Source organism: Anguilla rostrata, chromosome 5, assembly GCF_018555375.3.
Source record: "Anguilla rostrata isolate EN2019 chromosome 5, ASM1855537v3, whole genome shotgun sequence".
Classification (NCBI taxonomy): domain Eukaryota; kingdom Metazoa; phylum Chordata; class Actinopteri; order Anguilliformes; family Anguillidae; genus Anguilla; species Anguilla rostrata.
Window position 1 is genome coordinate 43,357,082 of NC_057937.1, and position 20,097 is coordinate 43,377,178.

Below are 20,097 nucleotides of genomic sequence, written 5' to 3' on the forward strand. Positions count from 1 at the left end.
CAATATGTTTGCTTTGAATGACAGTATATTGTATGTTTTAAGTACAGTAAAACAGGCTAAAATCTACTGTATCATACGGGTAAGGTCGCCACGCTACCAAAATTATACAAAGACGAACCATCCATAATAAACCCGTGCACTCTACCCAAAAACTAAATTCATGCACAGTGATCCGAATTTGCGTTAAGTCCCGCGCACCATAACTCTCAAACACCTTCTCTTTTGAAGAGCTCTGCGCAGCTGCGGGCAACGCGGCTCACTGTGGACTCCCTCTAGCATTTCTCAGCCTCCGGTAGGATTCCCTCTGGTGTGACGCGATGGAGGGTGGCTCCCATTGGCTGGGGGCAAAAGACGAATTCTCCATTTATGGATTGTTTGCCTGGTGTACTCCTCTGACTATCGGCCGCCAGTTAAAACTTTCTCGTCCGATGGTACAGTCTGCTGTGTCTGTGCGCGTATAGATGATCGCTGCAGTTGAACTGTAACTATGGGGAGGGAGAACGTTTGGTGCTGAGGAGACTCCGATCGTCCCGATTTGGAGAACTACTGGGATTCGAATGTTGCCTACATCGGACTTCTATAATCTAAAATTGTTTAAGAGTTGCCTTGTCGAAAATACGTCGGAAGCAATACCTTTAAGAAGATTAACTTGTCAAGACAACTCCATAATACGGAATAATCCTTAAGAACATAGTCGCTCTAGAAGTAAAGGAAATTATGGTGAGTGAATTATTTATCGAATCTTGTTCTCCAGGTCAGTAGAAAGCTGCTAAGCCGGCAGCCACAATACACGCCGCTTTTCAGTGGTTTCGTAATGGGAAAAAATAGATGGAAAAAACGCAAGTATATTGAATGATAAGAACGACTGAAAACTCACTGATTTTCTTTTTTTCAAAGATAGACTATATTTGTATGCAACCAACAGAGCTGGTTCAAAAATATATCTGAAATTGCTGTGATGCAAATGAAGTTGTTCATGATATGTAAGGAAACCATTTATGAACAAAGAAATACTGAACCTGAAAACCTGAGTGGCCTACGCTGTCTTTCACGGCCAAGTGGTTATTTGATTTTTTTCCCACGGAGGAAATGCTGGACACGGTGGTGAAACCATGTTAAAAAATCCAATTTCCCCAACGATGCAGTGTTATCTACAGTAGATTCAGACCCTTGTCAGCTGCTCATATTGATAGTCGCTTTGCAGCTGTTTTAAGACTACAGCTTCAAGTTCAACCGGCAGTTACGAGGGACATAACATGTTTACGATCTAATGCTGTGTATATCGTAAAATGAGATCTGGGGTTTCATTGTAGACTATTACGCACAATTAAATAATTCACATCAAGGAAATAAAACATTGATAAAATATCTTGCGTAAATGAAACAGTACAGTAGCCTACTATAGATTCTCAAACGAGAGTGTCACCTGGCGTTTGGTTCGTGTTTTGTGTTTTTTGGGTCACAGGTTGCAAAGTTTGTTTCTGAGTAGGCCTTTTGACTAGATTAATGATAATGGAAACATTTCTGTGCAACTTGTCGGGTGAGTTTATCCAGAGATGTAACTGACGAGTTATCTTGGGTGTGTTGAGACGGGTTGGTTAGTTAAAGTACACAATGTATTCTTGTTCATATAACGTCGTTTAAAATGGATTATGTCTTTTTATTTTCAATGCATCTTTCATGTCTTTATTAGATGAAATGTTTCTTTAAGAAGGAAACATTGAAACTTATTTTTTGAATGAATATCAGTTATTGGCTACAAAAGTTGTATCTCTAAGTGTGACACATTCTGTAATATAAAATTGTTTTTCAAAACTTTTTGTCATTATATTTATAGATTGGATTTGTGACCATTTGCTGGTAGCTAGGCCTTTGGATCACCAAATGTGACTCTGTTATTATAATAGATGGGGGGAATCCAGTGATGTATGGATGAATAGGTGTAACAATAATACACTATCAGATACTCTTGCTGTCCTTAATGTTCAGTATCATATTTAAACTGATCCATGACTTGTAGTAGCCTGTATTCAATAGAGTCATTGTAAGGGCATCACCTGCACCAACTAAAATACAGTTTGGCTTTGGATATGTTTTTAATTAGCTGACTTTGGTTATACAGACATGCCCCTCATGGTGTACAAATTGCTTACCAGTAAATATCTTGAGAATGGTTCCCATCCAATCAAAGGCGTCTGAAAGTGATAGTCAAAGACAGTAGAAACTCAGCATTGTCTGAGCAATACTCACGCACAACTCAGGCTTGGTTGTGTTTAATCGGTCTCTGTGTGTATTAGATTGAATGGGATTTTCCGCACAGGGCAAGTAACTACCAATAGCTACTGTAGCCTACTTCATTCAAGTGACTGATTAGAGTGTAAGGCTTAAAATATATATTTTTAAATGAAGGAAATATTACCTTCAAATCACATTTGATTGAAAGAGCACTTGAGATCCCAGTGCAGTGTGGCATTGTCACGCTGTCAGAGTGTGTTTACAAGTTTGTCACGCCAGAGCTGGCAGACTACAAGTAATGGATTTACCGAGTGACGCAACGTCTCCGATTTCAGATGACCCTCGTCCCACAGTCAGGGTCAGCGTATATCTGAGCGGCATGAATTATTTAAATGTGGTGGGGAGCGAGTGGAAAAGCGTTGGAGGAAGAAGGGAGGAATGGAAGGAAAGGTGTTCGTGGACGGGCGGATAATGTCACGGATGGTCGCTTGGTATTTGTGAAAGACGGGCACGCCCTTGCTTTGAGTAAAACCGGGCGGCTGTAGGACAGGAGCCGAGATGTGTGCGTGCGCATGTGTATGCGTGCTTTCGCTAGGGTGGATGGCAGGTTCCTCACATTACAGAAACTCGTGGATGTGCCTTATATCACCTGGCAAATGGCTTTGGGGAAAGTCATGTCCCCTGCTTAGGCCTCACCCTTTGTGTTCTGAGACAATGACAGAGGCCTTTGTCACTGAGGGTGAGTCCTCTTGTGGTTATCAGGTAGAGTATAGAATGTCACATCTCGCAGGTAATTGAAAAAGACATTTTTTGATCTTGGGGAGTGACACTTACTGTGATTCTCTCAGTTTTTACTTTGATACGCCACTGTTTTGTTAGTAAACCGCATCTGCCTCCTCTGGAGTGAGTGTGTCTGATTTGCTTGTTAATCATTAACAGCAATACTTTTTATGCTGTTTTTTTGTACTATAGCTTCCTCAGCGTCTCTGCATTTCTCACATTCCCTCTTTGTGGCGGAACGGGTAAATCCTGTTACGCTGCGATCTCACCCCTGCTGTGTTGAAGCCACCTAATGGGTGGAAACATGCAGCCCGCAGAACTGGTTTGCCACCAGTGAAGTGTGCAAAAGCCATTTTACGTAACGCCGCACAGGCACAGACTCATCGTGACATTTCAGACAGTTTGATAAGGCGAAGCATCGTACCGCTCCTGGCTGCTTGCGGCTGGCGGGGGTGATATGGAGTTTAGGCGGTCCACTTGTCACAGCCGGCGTAGAGCGCGTCAGTACAGCCAAATCCGCCATGCTGCTCACGCCCTGTTTCAGATAAGATATCGTGAGGTGAGACCATGAGCGGGAAAAGGTGCTGACGATTTGGAAATACTCCCGCTGTTTTTTATAGACCAGTGTTTTATTTGTCAGCGATTGGTGAGATGACTGTGATCAACAAGCACAATAAAAACGTCAGTGAAGGCGTGCCGGTTCCCTGTGTCGACTACACTCTTCCCTGTTCGTTGACAGTGATAAATGAGGCTTTCTTATCCTTCTCAATTGCAGAGATTTTTTTTCTCTTGTGTGGTTATTGATGTTCAGTCAGGTCTAGGTATGAATCCTGAGGTTAGTTCACTCAACAGTTTTTGAGAACCACAGTGCCGTTGGGCAATGAAGTCTATTGTCAGAGTCTGTGGAATATATTTCAAACGGGTCTAGAGTTCATCATTTATCAGCACCTCTTTAAAATGTTGCTTAGCACGTTGCCTGTTGAGCCAACCCCTAGTAGGCTGTCCTTCCTGGTGATCACATCAACTCTAGTACTTGGAATGTGATTGAAGAGGGTGATATTTCTGTTGCTTTGACCACAGTTTTAGGTGGGTGATCTGAAAATTCAGTCCTAATTTTAGTTTTAAATGAACTAGAGGAAGAGGGTTGATTTTTGTTGTTTGTTTTGAAAATGATAATCATCCAAACCAAGGTCTTCATCCCAAAGTCATCAGTTAAACAAAGATTGTATAATTGTTTAAAGGTATTATCTGATTATCCTTCTGCCCTTGAATATAACAAATATTAGGATATATTATAGATATGTAGGAGAGTGTGCAGTGGCAGTCCGTTATCTGCCGTATAACTTTCTCCTTGCGTGTGATTGCATTTTTTTTGTTGATATGTTGAATTTGTCATGTCATGTAGTAAGTAAAAGTTTGAGCACAACATTTGAGAAGCAGACATATTTGGACATAAGTACCTCAGGAACATTAGTGTGCAAAGAACTTCTTTTTTGTGGTTCCTGGTACTTCATTCAGTAAGAGCCATATATAGAGGCCAGACGATCCAAACAAACTGCACCAAAAACGGCTTTTCACCATTTCTGCTGCATTACATAGCACTGTGGTGTCCTGGAAATGTTAAGGAAAAACAATTAATGGGATGAATCATCACGATACCAGTACGGACTTCCCGGATTCTGAAGGGTTTCAGGGGCGTGTTACGACCGTACAGGGTACTCCAATATTTGGGTTTTGTGCAAAGGAAGGCTCCGTCTCCGTCTGTCTGGAGCGCCAGACGGTAGCATCAGTCACGGGCTCCCTTTTCGCCAGATGCTGAATAGTAGGTCAGTGTGACAGCATATGTTCTGCATTACCAGCTCCTTTAGGGAGGCGCAAGCATAGTAACATGCCCCCCCCCCTCCCTAATTAAGAGCCTGCAATTCATTTTCCTCAGCATGCAGGGGAGGGGAGCCTGCGTAGGAATGCGGGTTCCCTTTCGAGCGGACATGGCGAGCGCTTCCGTAGGGCTGGGGAACCCATTAGGCCGCGGGGTGCTGCTAACCAGTAAACCCCGCACGCCCCCCACTGACGGGCCTTACGTAGCCAGGGCTTGTTTTTCCCCATGAAACCCGCGCTACGTGCATACAGTAAGACTCCCTGTGAGCCTCAGCTGAGATTCCGGCTTCTGTGCTACGCTCTGGGACCGACGGCGGGTCAATAAAGTTCCTGTTCTGTGTGGCTAGCGGCTCTTCGTTCTGCTTCCTGGAAGGTGTTGTTCTGAGTTAACTCAGGGCGGTCTGAGGCTGGTTCCAGTTGCTCTCGGCATCTGCCGCAGCTGGTTTTCTGATTATCCTCTGGTTTTGTCCAGACAAAAAAGAAGTGTCAAAGAAACACGTTAAACAGAACAGATTTCTATAAATATTTTCTGAAAGTATTCAAAATCATTTGGTAAAGAATGTAAAGACTTGGCCTTGACCCTTCTTGCTTTTCATGCTGTGCACTGTGTCGTCGTTTCGCGCCCTGCCAAGTTAAATTAATACCAGCTTGCTTTGCACATTCTTTGCATTACAACAGTCTTGACCCTGTGCCCCTTTATTATAAGGTCTTCACCTCTAAATCCTCCCTTGTTTTGTGTCCAATTAGCAGTCCTCTGGTATGGATGACAGCAGCAGGTTTTCCTTCATCTTGCCAAAAATATCTGTTCACAGCTGCCTAATAGGTGGACTGTTTTCTATCTTTAACATGAGTTTGGAGGTGTGTGTGCTTTTTGTGTTTGCTAGCATTACAGTTTACTTATCAAAAGACTGCTGAGGCATAAACTGGCAGGCTGGGTCCAGCTGTTCTCTCGGAGGCAAAGTGCACAGGGGCGTGGCTTCCTCTCAGCAACGGCCATGATGTCACCTCTCGCCCTCAGACTCCCTCTGACCCCTTTCCCCTCTCACGGGGTGGAAGAGCTCTGCACCTGAACCCTCGTTGTACCTCTCGGTCCCATTGGTTCATTTGTGAGATGGCCTGTGCGAATCCATTAGCAAAGCTCTGAGGCCTAAGGCTTCTCTGTCAGGGAGAAAAGGCTGTTCTACGTTAATGTTTTCCCTCAAATAGAGTCTGTGAAAACGAGGCCATTCCTTTGATCACGAGGGCTGTCTGAGCAGAATAAGGTGGAGATAGGCTTCAAGGCAAAGACATACACATCCGCATACACATCACAGGCACCCGTTTTAATCTGAAAATAATCTTCATTCAGGACGTTGATTGATTTGTCTTTAAGAAATGGGCAGCTCATATTGCCTTTTCTTGATAGACGCAGCCGACGCCCTGAAAACATGCCCATAAAAATAACATCATAAAACATTGACGTAAATCTCTACTGTTTGTTCGACCCTGAAAGATCTCGGCTGTTAATACAATCCATCTTTTGGCGATTTAATAAAAGCAGGGCTGTCGCCCTGTTTGGCAGCGCTCGTGCGTTAGCGCTCGTGGTTAGCGCCCGCGCTACCGCCGATGTTGCGGAGTCAGCATAGCGCAGGAATACCAGCGAGCGCTGCGTGCGGCTTTCGCGCTCTTGGCGCCGTGGCATTATTTGGGCTGGGGACTCACAGATGTAGCGAGAGCGTGTCATAACAAACGGTTTACTCTTTTCCCAAACGCTAAATCAAACAGTGGAAGGACCATTAGCGTCCTGACCTCTTTCCCTGTTAGCTGTACTAGATCCGGTTTTGCGCTGCCCGTGTAGAGGGACCAGGTGGACGCAGGGCTGTTTGCTGAAGGTCACAGATGTGCATACCAACAGCCCCCCTTAACCCCCCTCCACCCCACCCAGCATGTGACTGCCTTCCAGCACCTAGTAGCTGAGCACTGGGGGGGGGGGGGCTTCTCCAGCTGCGGAGAAGCCTGGACGGATAAATAAGTGATCGGGGCTGCCGGCCAAGCGGCAGCTCGGTTACTCATTACAGATGTGAAGCCCCGGTGTCCGCGCTCGGAGGCTGTGTTTGTTTTCACCCTGAGCTGGCTCTGCGCACCGAAACTGCCGCAAGGTCAGCGACACCCCGGTCAAAGCCGGGGGCCCGTACTGGAGCAAGAGCCTGGGCTTCTGCCTCATCCTGCTCAGGGTCAGGGGGATCGACTGACTGCAAATGCAGTTTTGTTTACTTTCTGCAGAACCAGTGCAATAGCTCATGAAGGTAGGCTATAAACTACTTCAGGAGCTTCCTCTGTACCATTTAAAAGCCATATATTATTGAGCGCTTTCAGTTTTTCTGTAGCTTTGTGGCATCGCTGATGCCTCTTTTCTGGTTGCTTTTGAAATGTCGGCCTTGTCTGCCCTGAGTGGCTGCAGGGCCAGGACTGCTGTTGCTATGGCTCCATCCTGGAAGGAAGGTTGCCCCTGGTGATCCTTTCCCTCTATGGAGTAGGGCCTTCTCCTAGAGCCAAGTGCCAGCACAGAGATGTACGTAAAGCGGATTGAGCCGAGTGCCATGGCTCTGTCCGTTTTGAGGTGTATAGAGCAGGTGGAGACAGGTGCAGCACATTACATTAATGTTCTTAGCATAAGCATTTATTATTATTATTATTATTATTATTATTATTAATAATAATAATAATAATAATAATAATAATAATAATAATAATAAAAATAAGAATCTGAACATATTATTTAGCCTTGAGTGAGGCTTGTTACAGAGCGGTCCTCTAATTTTTCTCTCGAGCATTTTTGTCTTATGGGGAATAAAATGGCAAGGCCTGTGTTTTCACTTGCCTGACATTCGTCTATTGCAGTGCCCTGGATTCCACATGGATTTCCATGCCCGACCATTTCTAATCACGGGAATTTAATGCTTTGCAAGATGTTCTGTTTGCTAGCTTTTTCTGACCAGTTTTTCTTTCTGGAGAGAAAGAGAGACTGCTGGGAAAAGGCTTGCTTTCACACCTGTTCTCAGTTCTGTGAGTGAAAGAGTTCATGTCTAAAGCTGATTTGCCTGCAATTTGCATGGTAGTGTGTTTTAATGCATATCAAAGCAGATGGGTGAGGTCATGCCCAGTGTCGGCATACATCCCATTCTCTTTTCATCTCATGTTCAATGACCACAGTACCCCCATGGGCCTAAATCTAAAGCCCCAGGCATTGAAAGGGCTCAGTCTGAAAAATGACTGTCTGAAAAATGGATTGATTATACTAATTTGATTAATTTGGTCTGGCCTACAATCTGAAAGAAATACACATCAGTGATGTGGAATATGTACTGCAGTTCATGGCTATACCATCACATCTATGTTTATGTACAGTAATGTACATGGATCCCAGCTGCAGTTATGACTATGATGAACAGCATTGTCCTTTTTGGAAACAATCTTCATGATGACGAAGATTGTTAGCACGAACACCGGTTCAAGTAACTGGCGGACACTTGTACATTCTAGTGTATATTGTTTTAAATTATTTATTGAAATTAGATTTAACAGATAAGCTAACCATAACACAAGCAAATCTTGCTGTGTTTTCTTTAGCTGATTCCGAGCTAAGACGTCAATGTGGAGGATGGCGCGTAGCTAAACATGTCGGGCTAACATAACAGACGGCCCACGGAACGCCGCGGCCGCATAGCGGTATCTCGCTGGGAAATCGCCACATGTCCCTTTCTGTGCCGCCGCGTCCCCTGGGCATTCATCGCCCGGCTCCGCTCCGCGGGGAGCCCACTTCCTGCTGGGCGGAGAGTGGCCGAGCAGAGGGCACGGCGAAGTAATGGCGATTAGCCGCGGCGCGGCATCCGGCCCGCTTTTGTGCGGGGCGACAAAGCCCCTTCGGTCACGCGTCGTAAAGTGTGAAAAGTGATGTTTCGCCGTCAATCTGCCTAATGAGCCGGGACAGGTGGGAATAGCTGGGGAGTTCGAGGAGCTTTCCGTTCGCTTGCACGTCCTGCTCAGACAAACCTGTGTAGTTTGACCCCAGCTAAAACTCATTTTGCTGTATAAACTCCTTTTTTTGGAATGTAAATATTTGTTTTTGCCTGTAGCCTACAAACTACAAGATGTGCAGCCCTTAATCTGGAGTCTGAAGAGACGATACTGTCGCTCACCTGCACTTCCTCCACACATCTGCAGTCACTAGTGAGAGTCTCCAGATGTCTGTTAGTTTGTATCCAGTCTTTTAATTGCTGGAGCACCTCCACGAGGAAGAAGAGAGTTCAGGGGTTCAAAGATTCTTTCCAGCGCTCCTTGGCGAATGCCAGCTCGTTTATCTGATGCGGAGATGAGGAATTCTTTCAGAAAAGGGTGTCAGCATTACCGGGAACTCGGACGTGAGTTATGGCGTTCCTGGTGTCCTGCCAGAACAGTTTCCCGCAGGCAGTGAGTAAGGCTCTGACAGGCGAGTGAGGGTTTTGAAGTGCTTTTCTTGCTGTCATTTTGAGAATGTTTCTCACAAGCTCTACTGCCTCGCCTGCATTAAAGGCTGACATCATGATTATGTTTGTTTTTCTTACCAAAGTGTGCTTGGCTGATTAGCTTTCCTTTTCTGCTTGTTTTTGTTGGGTGTCAGCATCTGTTTAAATCAGTTGTAAGTGTATGCTCATTTATAAAGCTTGTTTAGTTGTGACTTCTTACAGATAGTTTGTATGTCTGTCTCTCACTTACAGCAGGTACTCTGTGCAGCAGCTTTGTCTGGCTTTGTCTAAGGCGGCAGTGAAAAGCAGTGTGGACCCCTGTAGATGTGGTGGTGTGAAAAAGCAAGTGCAGGCCAGGTCTGCAGTGCACTGGACTGAGGTGGAGGCTGTCTCGCTGGTCACGCCCACTGTTAATCACTGACTGAGGCCCTCAAAATGCAGTCACATCCATGGCCAGGCGTGTGGTGCATTCTGTAGAGTGGCCGACTCTCAGGCCATCTGCAAGCCCCCCACCATGACGCTTTCTCAGCTGTGGTCCCTTCCCTATCTGTTACCCTCTCTGCATTCTACCTGTCTAAATGAAGTAATAAATCTGAAAGGAGGGCACGCTCACTCTCCTTAAAAAAATTAGATTGATAAAATACACTGGCATCGCTCCTGGGTGCCTCTTCATATCTGAAAGATGCCAGTGTTCCTTTAGCCATTTATGGTAAATGGTAAATGGACTGCATTTATATAGCGCTTTTATCCAAAGCGCTTTACAATTGATGCCTCTCATTCGCCAGAGCAGTTAGGGGTTAGGTGTCTTGCTCAAGGACACTTTGACACGCCCAGGGTTTGAACCGGCAACCCTCCGACTGCCAGACAATCGGTCTTACCTCCTGAGCTATGTCACCCCTCATGTCTGTGTTCCTTTTCCACATCAACCAGGGAAAAAATTGATCCTCAATTCAGTGATAACTGAAGAGTGTTCCTTAATAAATGTACAAGGAAGCTTTTATTGACTGTTTATAGCCCATTTGCATGACATGTAACCTTTTTCCTTTTATTATTCTGATTATAATGTAAACTACAGTGCATTCTTTTTTACTTGAGCTATCAAGCTAGACACATTTCCTTGTTTCTCTTTATGGACTATAAAGGTATTTGAATTTAAATTTGAATGTTTTTATTTGAACCTTACATTTGTATCTGCACACATTTTATGCCGGTCCAATGGCATTCCTTCATTGTATTCACGTTGATTTTAATCGCACTGTAGTTTCCTGACTCAGGCTCTGTGTACTGTCTATGAACCTGAGTCTGTCTCTTTAGTGTTGTCCAGTGTGAGTAATAAAACACATGTCGAAAGCAGTAAACATGTCTTTGGCTTACAGTGCACCATTTAAAAGTATGCTTTTCCTTTGGTGACTTATTGCATTCTGTACCTATAGTCCAACTGTTTGCCGGTGTCCTGTACTACGCTGTTAGTGTGCACTAAAAATGTGGGACATCAGAGTGTCTACAAGGAACACTTCATTTACATTCTTTGGCAGCTGAGGGCTTGACTTTCCTTTCACTCATTTACATGCAGAAAACAAAATGTCCGGTCTTGGGTGGCCCTTTTTATGCATGTCACTTAATGCCCAATTATCTCCCTCCTAGAACAGACTCCTGGACTGAAACCCAACCCGCAGCCTCTTAACTAGCCAGCGCTTTTCATGGTCGTGGACTTTCTCCCTGGAAGGCCTCATTAAGTTAGCAGCTCACATAGTAATGAGGAGAGGCCGGTGTGCCCGAGAGCATTCTACCGGTTGTCTCGCCATCTGAGACCGCTCACGTTACCATTAGCTGCCGTCAGGGGCTGCTTCCATCATGACTCTTTTGAAAACAGCGAAAACTCACCACGCATTGATGTCTGTGCGCTATGTTTTTCCCACACTGCCCAAGTATAGCAAATCCAAAGCCTATCCCCCTCAAAGGTTTCAACGAACAGTTTGATTCTTTGATAAGTCTCTGTCAAACTTTCCAGTTGAGCCAATAGATGATTTAGCTTTAAGGTTCAGCCACTGAAATGACTAGGCTATCATTTGAATCCTATGAAAACATTATTAGATGTGGTAATATATTCTGTGCAAATTAAACCCAGCAGATTGGTTGATGTTCTGTGGCTAGCGTCTTTGTTCAAATACAGTTGACTACGTTTCGGAGCATGCTGCTGCCATCCAGGTACAAGAAAATGCATTCTTTTTTTTTCTTTGACATAAAGAAAAGGGAATGTTTAGGAAAGGATCAAAAGAATAAACAATGTACAAAATAAACATGCATATGGGAATGAACATTGCAAGGGAAATTGTAATTGGATAACTATGCTATTCATCTTTTCCTATGCTAATTAATTTGTATTGTAACTTAATTGTTGTCAGTGGAAGAACAACAGTTGTCATAGGCTAGCAATGCTTTTTTATACAGGTGGGAGTTGTGCAGGTGGGACAGATTTAAGCAAGACATTCATAGCGAGGAAGTACTATGGAATGGTTGGGAATATGGTCACAAACCACCCTTAACAAAACAGGGAAAGAAAATATGCTAGGAAAGCAGGAGCGATTCTAACGGTTGAGTCAGAGTTGAGCTCACTGGAGTTTGGAGTCTGAGACACATAAGTTGAAGTCCTTGGCCTAGACTCTATCAACATTTATCTTTCACTTTGACTCAGCTCTTTTTTCAATGCAAAACCTGTGGTTGCATTACATTAAATGACTTTTATTAAGCAGAACCTGTTATCCAGACTGACTTAATGTAGATCATTCTGTTAAGTTTTTAAATGCTGAAAGATTCTGTTCATTCATTTTGGCAAAAAAAAAAAAAAAAAACTAACATTAAATCGCGAGTCAAAGTTGAGGGCTAATGTTGATATAATCCAGGCCTTCTTCCAAAATAAGTGTGTGTATGTGCTCACTTCCTGCTGAGGTGTGGGACCGAAACCTGACTCCAGATGAATGAATGGTGGCCGGTGCTCAGGAAGTCGTACTCATGAATGGGAGCCTCTTTCCTACGGTCTGTCATTTACATTTCAGTGGCAAGAAAAGTAAGGGTGTGAGATTCTACCAGCTCCATACTGTACACAAGGCTGTACTTAGTCTTACTTGACCTCTTTCGGCTTCCGTTTCAGAATGAGGCTGCGTACGCTGACGTCTTGTTTCGCGAACAATATCTGGCCTTAAAATTATACTTTCAGAAGCAGTCTTTCTCATAGCGGTGGCTTATGGGCCTGGTTTTTGTGGTGTTTTTGTTTTTCTGTCAGATTCCGTGCTTGTTAAGGAGAGAGAGGGGAGGGAGGGAGGGAGGGAGGGAGGGAGGGAGGGACTGAGAGAAACAGCAAGAGAAAGATAGAGAAAGGGAGAAAGATATAAATAGCTACGTTTCCCCAAAATTCCAAACCCTGGCGTCACGTTATGAGGCTACACCCTTCTCTTTCTGTACCTCTTGCTTTCCGCCATTTCCTCTACCGTGTAAGACATAGCATCACCTGCCCAGGGCCGTAGTTTGGCAGGTGATGCCAGAGTTTTGCTTGCTTGATGCTTTATTTCAGCTTAATTACTCTGGTTATTTGCTCCATATATCAAATGACTGACTCGTGCTTACCTGAGAGTACCCTGACACCTGCAGAACTTTCCACACTTGTGTAGTGTGTGTGTGTGTGTGTTTTTGAGGATGGCGAACGCACATCTGTATGAAAGTGTAGCTGGATGAGCTATAGAGTCTTATGTCTCATTCCATTTTGTTACAGGCAAACCTTCATGCTATCTGAATCATCTGGAGGACAATATGATCACAATATGAATTCTAAACATAAGTTAAAGACTTTAAAGTCATTGGTGCCTGATATCAAAAAATGCCCCCATTTCTAAACACAATAGGGCCAATCGTTCAGGTTAATTACATTCGTGTTCAGGCACTGCCCTCCCTGCTCCTCTCTACATACGCCGGCTGTGAGAGGGAAGGGGGAGGGGCCAGCTCACGCAGCGAAACGAGAGTCGGCTCTGTGTCACTTTGACAGTTAAAAGACAAAATAACGAATACAGAAGTATATTTTGTTGCTTATAGAAATATGCAGCTAAATACCGAAAAATGTTTTTGGGTGGGGGAATTATCCTGCACATTATCCCATTGGTAAAATAATAACAAAAAGGATTACGGCAACAGAATCAGTGAAACCGATTTGTAGGGTCACCTTAACCACAGGTTTATGCGGTCCTCTTCCTTTGTTGTGAAAAAGGGCAGATAATAAAGCTGATGGACTCGAGTGTGATTGGGCTTGTGTGTGTTTTCTTTCGCTGTTGTGATGCCAGCGGTGCCAGTATTGGGCCCAGATCGTGCCTTTAGACTTCCCACCATGTTGTGACACTGATGTGTCTGAGCCCGGGGACATTTCTGGGATGGGGGTGGAGGGTGAAAATGTCCTGTCATGTCCCTGTCAGTATTACGCCATCCTGGACAGAGAACCCAGCCATAACTCCAGAACGCGTCTAAGACTGAACTTCCCTCTTCAAAGTTTCCAGGACAACCGTGAGAGGAGTAAGGGGTTGCTGTCTGGGGTGCAGTTTGATCTTTAATGAATATCCCATCCAGTTGAGTCACCTCCGGTGGCCAGAGCCACTACTGATTCATTGTTCTTCCTGTGTTATTGTCCCCGAGGAACATCGATGCTGTGCTGGAGAAATCAACTTGCTGTTTTATGCATTTTGACGGTTATTATATTCAGCATCTTATGTTTCTTTTGGTAGACTTTGCAGTCTGTCAGCTTTGGGCCTGGTAGTGCGCTCCAACAGATGTGGTTTGTGAAGTCGCTGACTCAGCATTTATTCCATGGCAGTAATATAATCCAGGTGGGAGGTTTGTTTAAAATGTTCCTGCCCTCTCCAATGCTCTATACCCACCCCCGGTGTGGAGTTGCAATCTGGATCAAACCACACAAACTCTGTACTCGTTTCCAGCAATGTGAAAGTATCGAGGCTTAGGGTGATAGAGGGGGTTGCTCTGAAAATGGACCCACCAGAAAATCGCTGCAGTGGTGTGAGGTCAAGGGTCAATGCTGATTCAAGGGCTGTCTGTCTTTCCTGTGACCAGAACAAGGAGGCAGGAAGTGTTAACTAGTGGAATGCCCTTTGGAGGCAGATAGGTCAGTGCTGATTGGTTATGGGTAGTGGTGGGGGAGGGGACATAGCTCAAAATTTTACTTGTAAGATTGAACTGGCATTTCAAAACTTCTGTAAAAAATCCTGAAACTGTCTCATAATCCTGTTCTGGCGGTGCCATGTCTATTCATTTCCAATGCAATTTGGGTATGGAAGCCAGTAAACCCGTACGTTCCTCAGCACATGGACTCAAACACCCGCTGTGCCTAGACAATATCTTAAGTGACATTAACTACTCTGTCTTATGAGAGCAATGATAACATTTGATCTAAATGCACTATAAAAGCAACGAAAACATGGGTAGACTTCTTAGCTGAAGGCTGTAAATCCCTTTTTTCAAAGCCGGTCCCGTCCTTGTGCCAAAAAGGCTCGGATTGGTCCAGTTTAAACCAGCGCTGAAATAATGAGTTGAGTCTCAGTTTGTTAATAGCACGCCGGAGTCTTGGCTGGCCTCGCGGCCAAACCACAATGTGTTGGCCAAGACGCCACACAGCTGAAATTGGAGGGAGTATTGGAACTGCGTTTTGGCCTTTTACTGGTTAGTAATATAATTCTTTTTCAAAATTGGCACCCAACATGAGACTGAGAATATACAATTCCCACCCCAATTTGGAAGGGCGAATCATCGGCAAGCACAGCTGCATACATTCAAGAACCCCACTGCCGATTCGGGAGAGTGTGGACATCCATGGTCCTCCTTCGAGACACGTGGCGCCACCAGATGCTTCTTTTCACACAGAAGACTGCAATTAAGCTCGAATGGAGCAGAGTTGGAGGAAGACTTTTCATACGCAGCTTTAGTACGCAGTCCAAGGGCACCTGCTCGGCCAGCTAGATAACGATGGACGTGGACCCCTAACTGGCTGAGCCCTCCCGTGCCTTGGGTGACGCAATCAGCAATTGCGTGTCACCCTATGGAGCTCCTGGCCCCAGACGGCCCTGGAACACTCCGGATTCAGTCCGAACCGTGAGGCTCATCCATGCACCCCAGCATGGGGCCTTAACTGAATGAGCCTTCCATAAAATAAATCTGTAAAATAAAATTTTTCACTTAATTTAATCCTTTAATTTAAACCTTGCTTCTAGGCTTATTTTTGTTTATGCCTGAATGAGGAAAAACCACAAATGAGTTCATAGTTATTTCATTCATTTTTCCATCCATGTGTGCAAGCTTTCATTAATGCAGTACACAGTACAGTCATACCGCACTGCAATAAAAATGTTATAATTTTTAACTGGTAGCACAGTACAGGAAATCTGAGGGGGAGGGGCGTTCCGCAGACTGCAGGTTCCGTGTAAAAACCCATGCAGGGAAAAAGGAGAGAAACAGCACAGAGGAGAGAGAAAAGTTTCGCCCGTGTGACTGAATCAAACCCAGCCATTTCCTGTGCCCTGAGCCTGGCTCGGCTCTCTCCATATATGGGAATGGTATTTGCATGAAGGGGAAGCGGGCCTATGGATCTGGGTCGTCCCAGAAATTTCTCCGGTGCCGTGAGATTGCATATTGAAAGTGGCATTTTACTGAATTATGGAACAAACTGAGAAATTGTGAAATCGTGAAAATACACCGTGCACAGTTTCTGTAAAGACAGCATGTGTGTGCTGTTTTATAATTAGGATGGTCTTTATACTAAAAGTCAAAAGCCCTACGGAGAACTCCGCAGAGAAATGATGCTTTGAAGCACCGAGTAGCCCAGCCCTGCGCTGCCTTTCAGCCCTGCTGTGGGCCCTGTGAAACTGCACTGGGTAAGTTTGGGGTGGCTCCATGGTGATGCTGTTATTGTGTGCTCCTCTGAGGAGTCTCTTAGCAGAGTCATGTGCCCTTTAGACCTCATTATTACAGACCCACACTGGCTCTCTCCCCCCAGCTGTTTGTCCCACAGCTGGGGCTAGCAGGAGGACCGCTTATTGGTAACCAGGCGATTCGCTAACGCCGTATGCCTGTAACCCTGGGTAAATATGTTCTATTCAACGGGTCGTATTTTTATTTGGTTCTTTTCCCCCGAGCAAACCTGCGTTAACCCCTGAAGATGGGAACGACTGTGCTGTAAAAACCTGCGCTCCTCCAAAGGTTCCAGACGCCTGGAAATACTTGGACTAAACATAATGCCTTCCCCTGTGGTCCACAAACACCGCACTGCCATTTTGCCCACTGCCCTCTCTCCTCCTTTATGGTGGGACACTAAACCTAGAAAGAGCGGAAAATGGCGTTCCATTGAAACCAGGTCTGTTTTAGTTCCTCCTTTGTTTGGTCTGGGGCAGTCCTTAATTTCCCTTTTGCAGGGAAGGTAAGGCCATTGCGAGTATATTGTTCCAGCTGCATTAAGATGTCCCTGAGGTGGTTGAGCATCGAGTGTACTGACTCATCAATGATGGCCTGAGTGACCACCACCATGGCTTCTGCAAACTGCTTATGCGCATGTGAAAAGGACTGGATCCTTCCCACTATGCATCTGGGTTTAAAAGGTCCACACCCAGACGCATTATGATGGGAGGGGAGAAAATGGGCAGAAACTGTCATGGGTGCATCCAACAGGAACGAACTAGCACCAGAATTAGCAACCACACTCTCCCAGCTAGGACTCCATAGGCAGAAGGTTCTCTAATGGGCTTGTTCTTCTGTGTTGGATCTCTGGGTCCCCAAGCATTATGTCATTTAGATGGCACCCCATCTAGCCTCACAGTAAGAGGAGAAGGCAAATTTGCCTGTTCTTTTTTTTCTTTTTCTTTTTCTAAAATGCGAGCTGTAAAACATGATAATGGCTACCTTCTGGAAAATTAATCGAGCGGTAATTTATGACATGCCTACTGAATAAAAACACTGTGAGGGGAGAAGGCTGAGGCAGTTAGCATTCCTCTCTGGGCTCCATGCTAGGGCCGAGTCTGTAAAGGCACGGGCGTTTAGTTTGTTGGTATAAGAACATATAACCGCCCTTGTGAAAGTTAATTACGGTAAATTTGCTCAAGTTTTAGGTAGGTTCTCCTGAGGGTTTTATGTTTTGCCTCCAACTGTAAGTCAGTCATGTGCTTCCACTTTTCTTACCATTTTCCATGGTTTGTCATGTCCTCTACACTTCACCGTGTGATTACTTGTCTGCTGCACTTTAGAGTGCTTTTATAGTTTTTTTTTACTGACAGGTTGATTTAGGTCCAGGTATGACTGTGCCTAAATTAGCATTATTTTTGCCTGACACATTGTGGTAAAAAATATTCCTTGGCTTTTGAAATGCTGAAGGGTTGAAACATTTCTTCTCGACCTGAATCACTCTTATAAGCAGTATCAAAGCATTTCAAAACCTCAAAGGAGAGAAAAGAAAAGCATCAAGTTACACAGACTGAAAAGCTCCTTTTCATACACCTCATGTGCCCGAATCTCACTGTAAAAATGTGTCTTTCTTGAATACAGATATTCTCAATATGTGATTTAGTCAGAATCTATGCTGTTGACGGTTCTCTCTGTTGACGGGGTGACATAGCTCAGGAGGTAAGACCGATTGTCTGGCAATCGGAGGGTTGCCGGTTCAAACCCCGCCCTGGGCGTGTCGAAGTGTCCTTGAGCAAGACACCTAACCCCTAACTGCTCTGGCGAATGAGAGGCATCAATTGTAAAGCGCTTTGGATAAAAGCGCTATATAAATGCAGTCCATTTACCATTTACCATCTTTATCATCAGTGTTTTGCATATATGCTTCTTCTATCCCAGTGATTTGTATCTTTCCAAGCCCTCGACCCATTTAATGAGCAAATGCACTTTCTGTGACACCCCCTTATTTGAAAGTTGTCTAAAATATTTTTGAATGTGGAGACCCCTTTTGTAATGAATGTCAAAACGGACTGTTCAAATTTGATAAGAATGTCCATGGAAAGTGTGCAGTAAGACACTACCCCACAAGCTGACCAAGCTCAACCCCCCTGGAAACCCCTCCAGCGGGTCCTGACCTCCCTGTGGAAGCTGCTGTTCTGTCCAGCATGTCTTCTGTCCTGGTGCTTTGGAGAGGCATTTTGGCATTAAGTGGTGTGAAGCGCTTTCATGGGTTGGCTGAGGTTCTGAAGCTGTGACGATGCGGCCTTTCGGGAGCCGTAGCCTGGGGACAGGGACGGCTCTCCGTCTCTCTCTCCAACAGTAGCCAGATGACTCACGGCCCGCGACGAATGGCCAGAGCGTGTTTGGAGAGAGCGGGAGAGAGAGAGATACGTCAGGGCGCGCCATCAAAAGAGCCGCTGGCGGCACTCGGAAATCTCACATGAGGCCCGCAGCTCTTGTGTGGAGTGACTCACCGCAGAGGTCGAAAAACAGCTGGACATCTGAGAGCTGGAAGGAGAGAGAGCCGCTTTGGCCGGCCGGACGGCCGGGAGGGCCAGATGAAGGGCAGCCCGCGTGAAAGCTCTGTCCAGAACGCTCGCTTCCTCCTGCGCCAGTGCTCCTGGGCCGGTCCTCCTGGGCCGGTCCTCCTGGGCCATGCTGTAGCCGCTCACTGCCATGCACATTAAAACCAGATGAACCAAACCAGTCCCTGTGGGCCTGGGACAGCTAATCCCAGCTCTGGAAACCTAGAGGGCCTATAGGCTTTCATTCTTACTTATAATTTCATTGGTCACTTAAAGCAGTTGATTAAATATTCGACTTGTCTCTGATTTGATTGGTTGATTGATTGATTGATGTTAAGATGAAAATTGCTCTAGGCTGCAGGGGAAAAGCAGTCATCTTTCAGACACAAAAATGGTCTCCGTGTGGGCAAACGGGTGCAGAGAGAACTGCGAGCGGTTCGGAGGCAGAGTTTTAAATGTGGCTGGTGTCCGTGTGATTTCAGGGGAGCAAAGGCCACCACCGGTACCACTGGCAGAGCCACAACGTCAAGCAGAGCGGCGTGGACGACATGGTCCTGCTGACGAAGATCACCGAGGACGCCATCGTGGAGAACCTCAAGAAGAGATACATGGACGATTACATTTTCGTATCCTTTCTCGCCCTCACTTGTGGGGAGACGTTCGGAAACTCAGTTTCATTCGTGAGCCTCGGTGGAAAACCCAGATTCAATCACCTATATTTTCTAATTTGCACTGTTCCTCAGCCAGGTGGTAGAATTAAATAACGAAATCAGCTTGGTAAGTTTGTGGAGGGAAGAAACGCATGGCAGGGCTTTTACTTTCTGACCCATGGGCTCTCCATCTCTAATCACAAAGTTCCCAGAGTTCTTTGCAACGGGAGTTTCCTGCGTGTACCTCCCACATGACCCACTCCCAGTCTGCCAGGATAGGGGGAGTGAGGGGGAGGGGGGGGGGCTTTGCTGCTTTTATTGTTTTTTTTGTCCTGTGGGACAGGGGTTAATGGGGGTTGAGCTGCAGTAGGTATGAAAAAATGAGCATGGTCACTTGTCCACAACAATGGTAATGGTTTAGAGGGGGGGGGGTCTTCCCCACATGCAACAAGCTGTAGACATTGTGTGGACAGATTTTAAACATTTCCATATGACTTATTATGTAATAAACTTGTTGTTATATCCCTTCCATTTTTAGATTTTTCACTGAAAGAATGATTTTGG

At 45.3% G+C, this 20,097-nt stretch overlaps 1 protein-coding gene across 1 annotated transcript in view; it reads left to right on the forward strand.

The window, feature by feature from the left end:
- Positions 1-372: 372 nt before the first annotated feature.
- myo1ea (myosin IEa) overlaps positions 373-20,097 on the forward strand; it is a 52,318-nt gene continuing 32,593 nt past the window's right edge. Inside the window, exons 1-2 of the mRNA XM_064336377.1 lie at positions 373-720; positions 19,366-19,509. Coding sequence (XP_064192447.1) covers positions 718-720; positions 19,366-19,509 — 147 coding nt within the window. The 5' untranslated portion in view covers positions 373-717. The remainder of the gene's footprint in view (positions 721-19,365; positions 19,510-20,097) is intronic.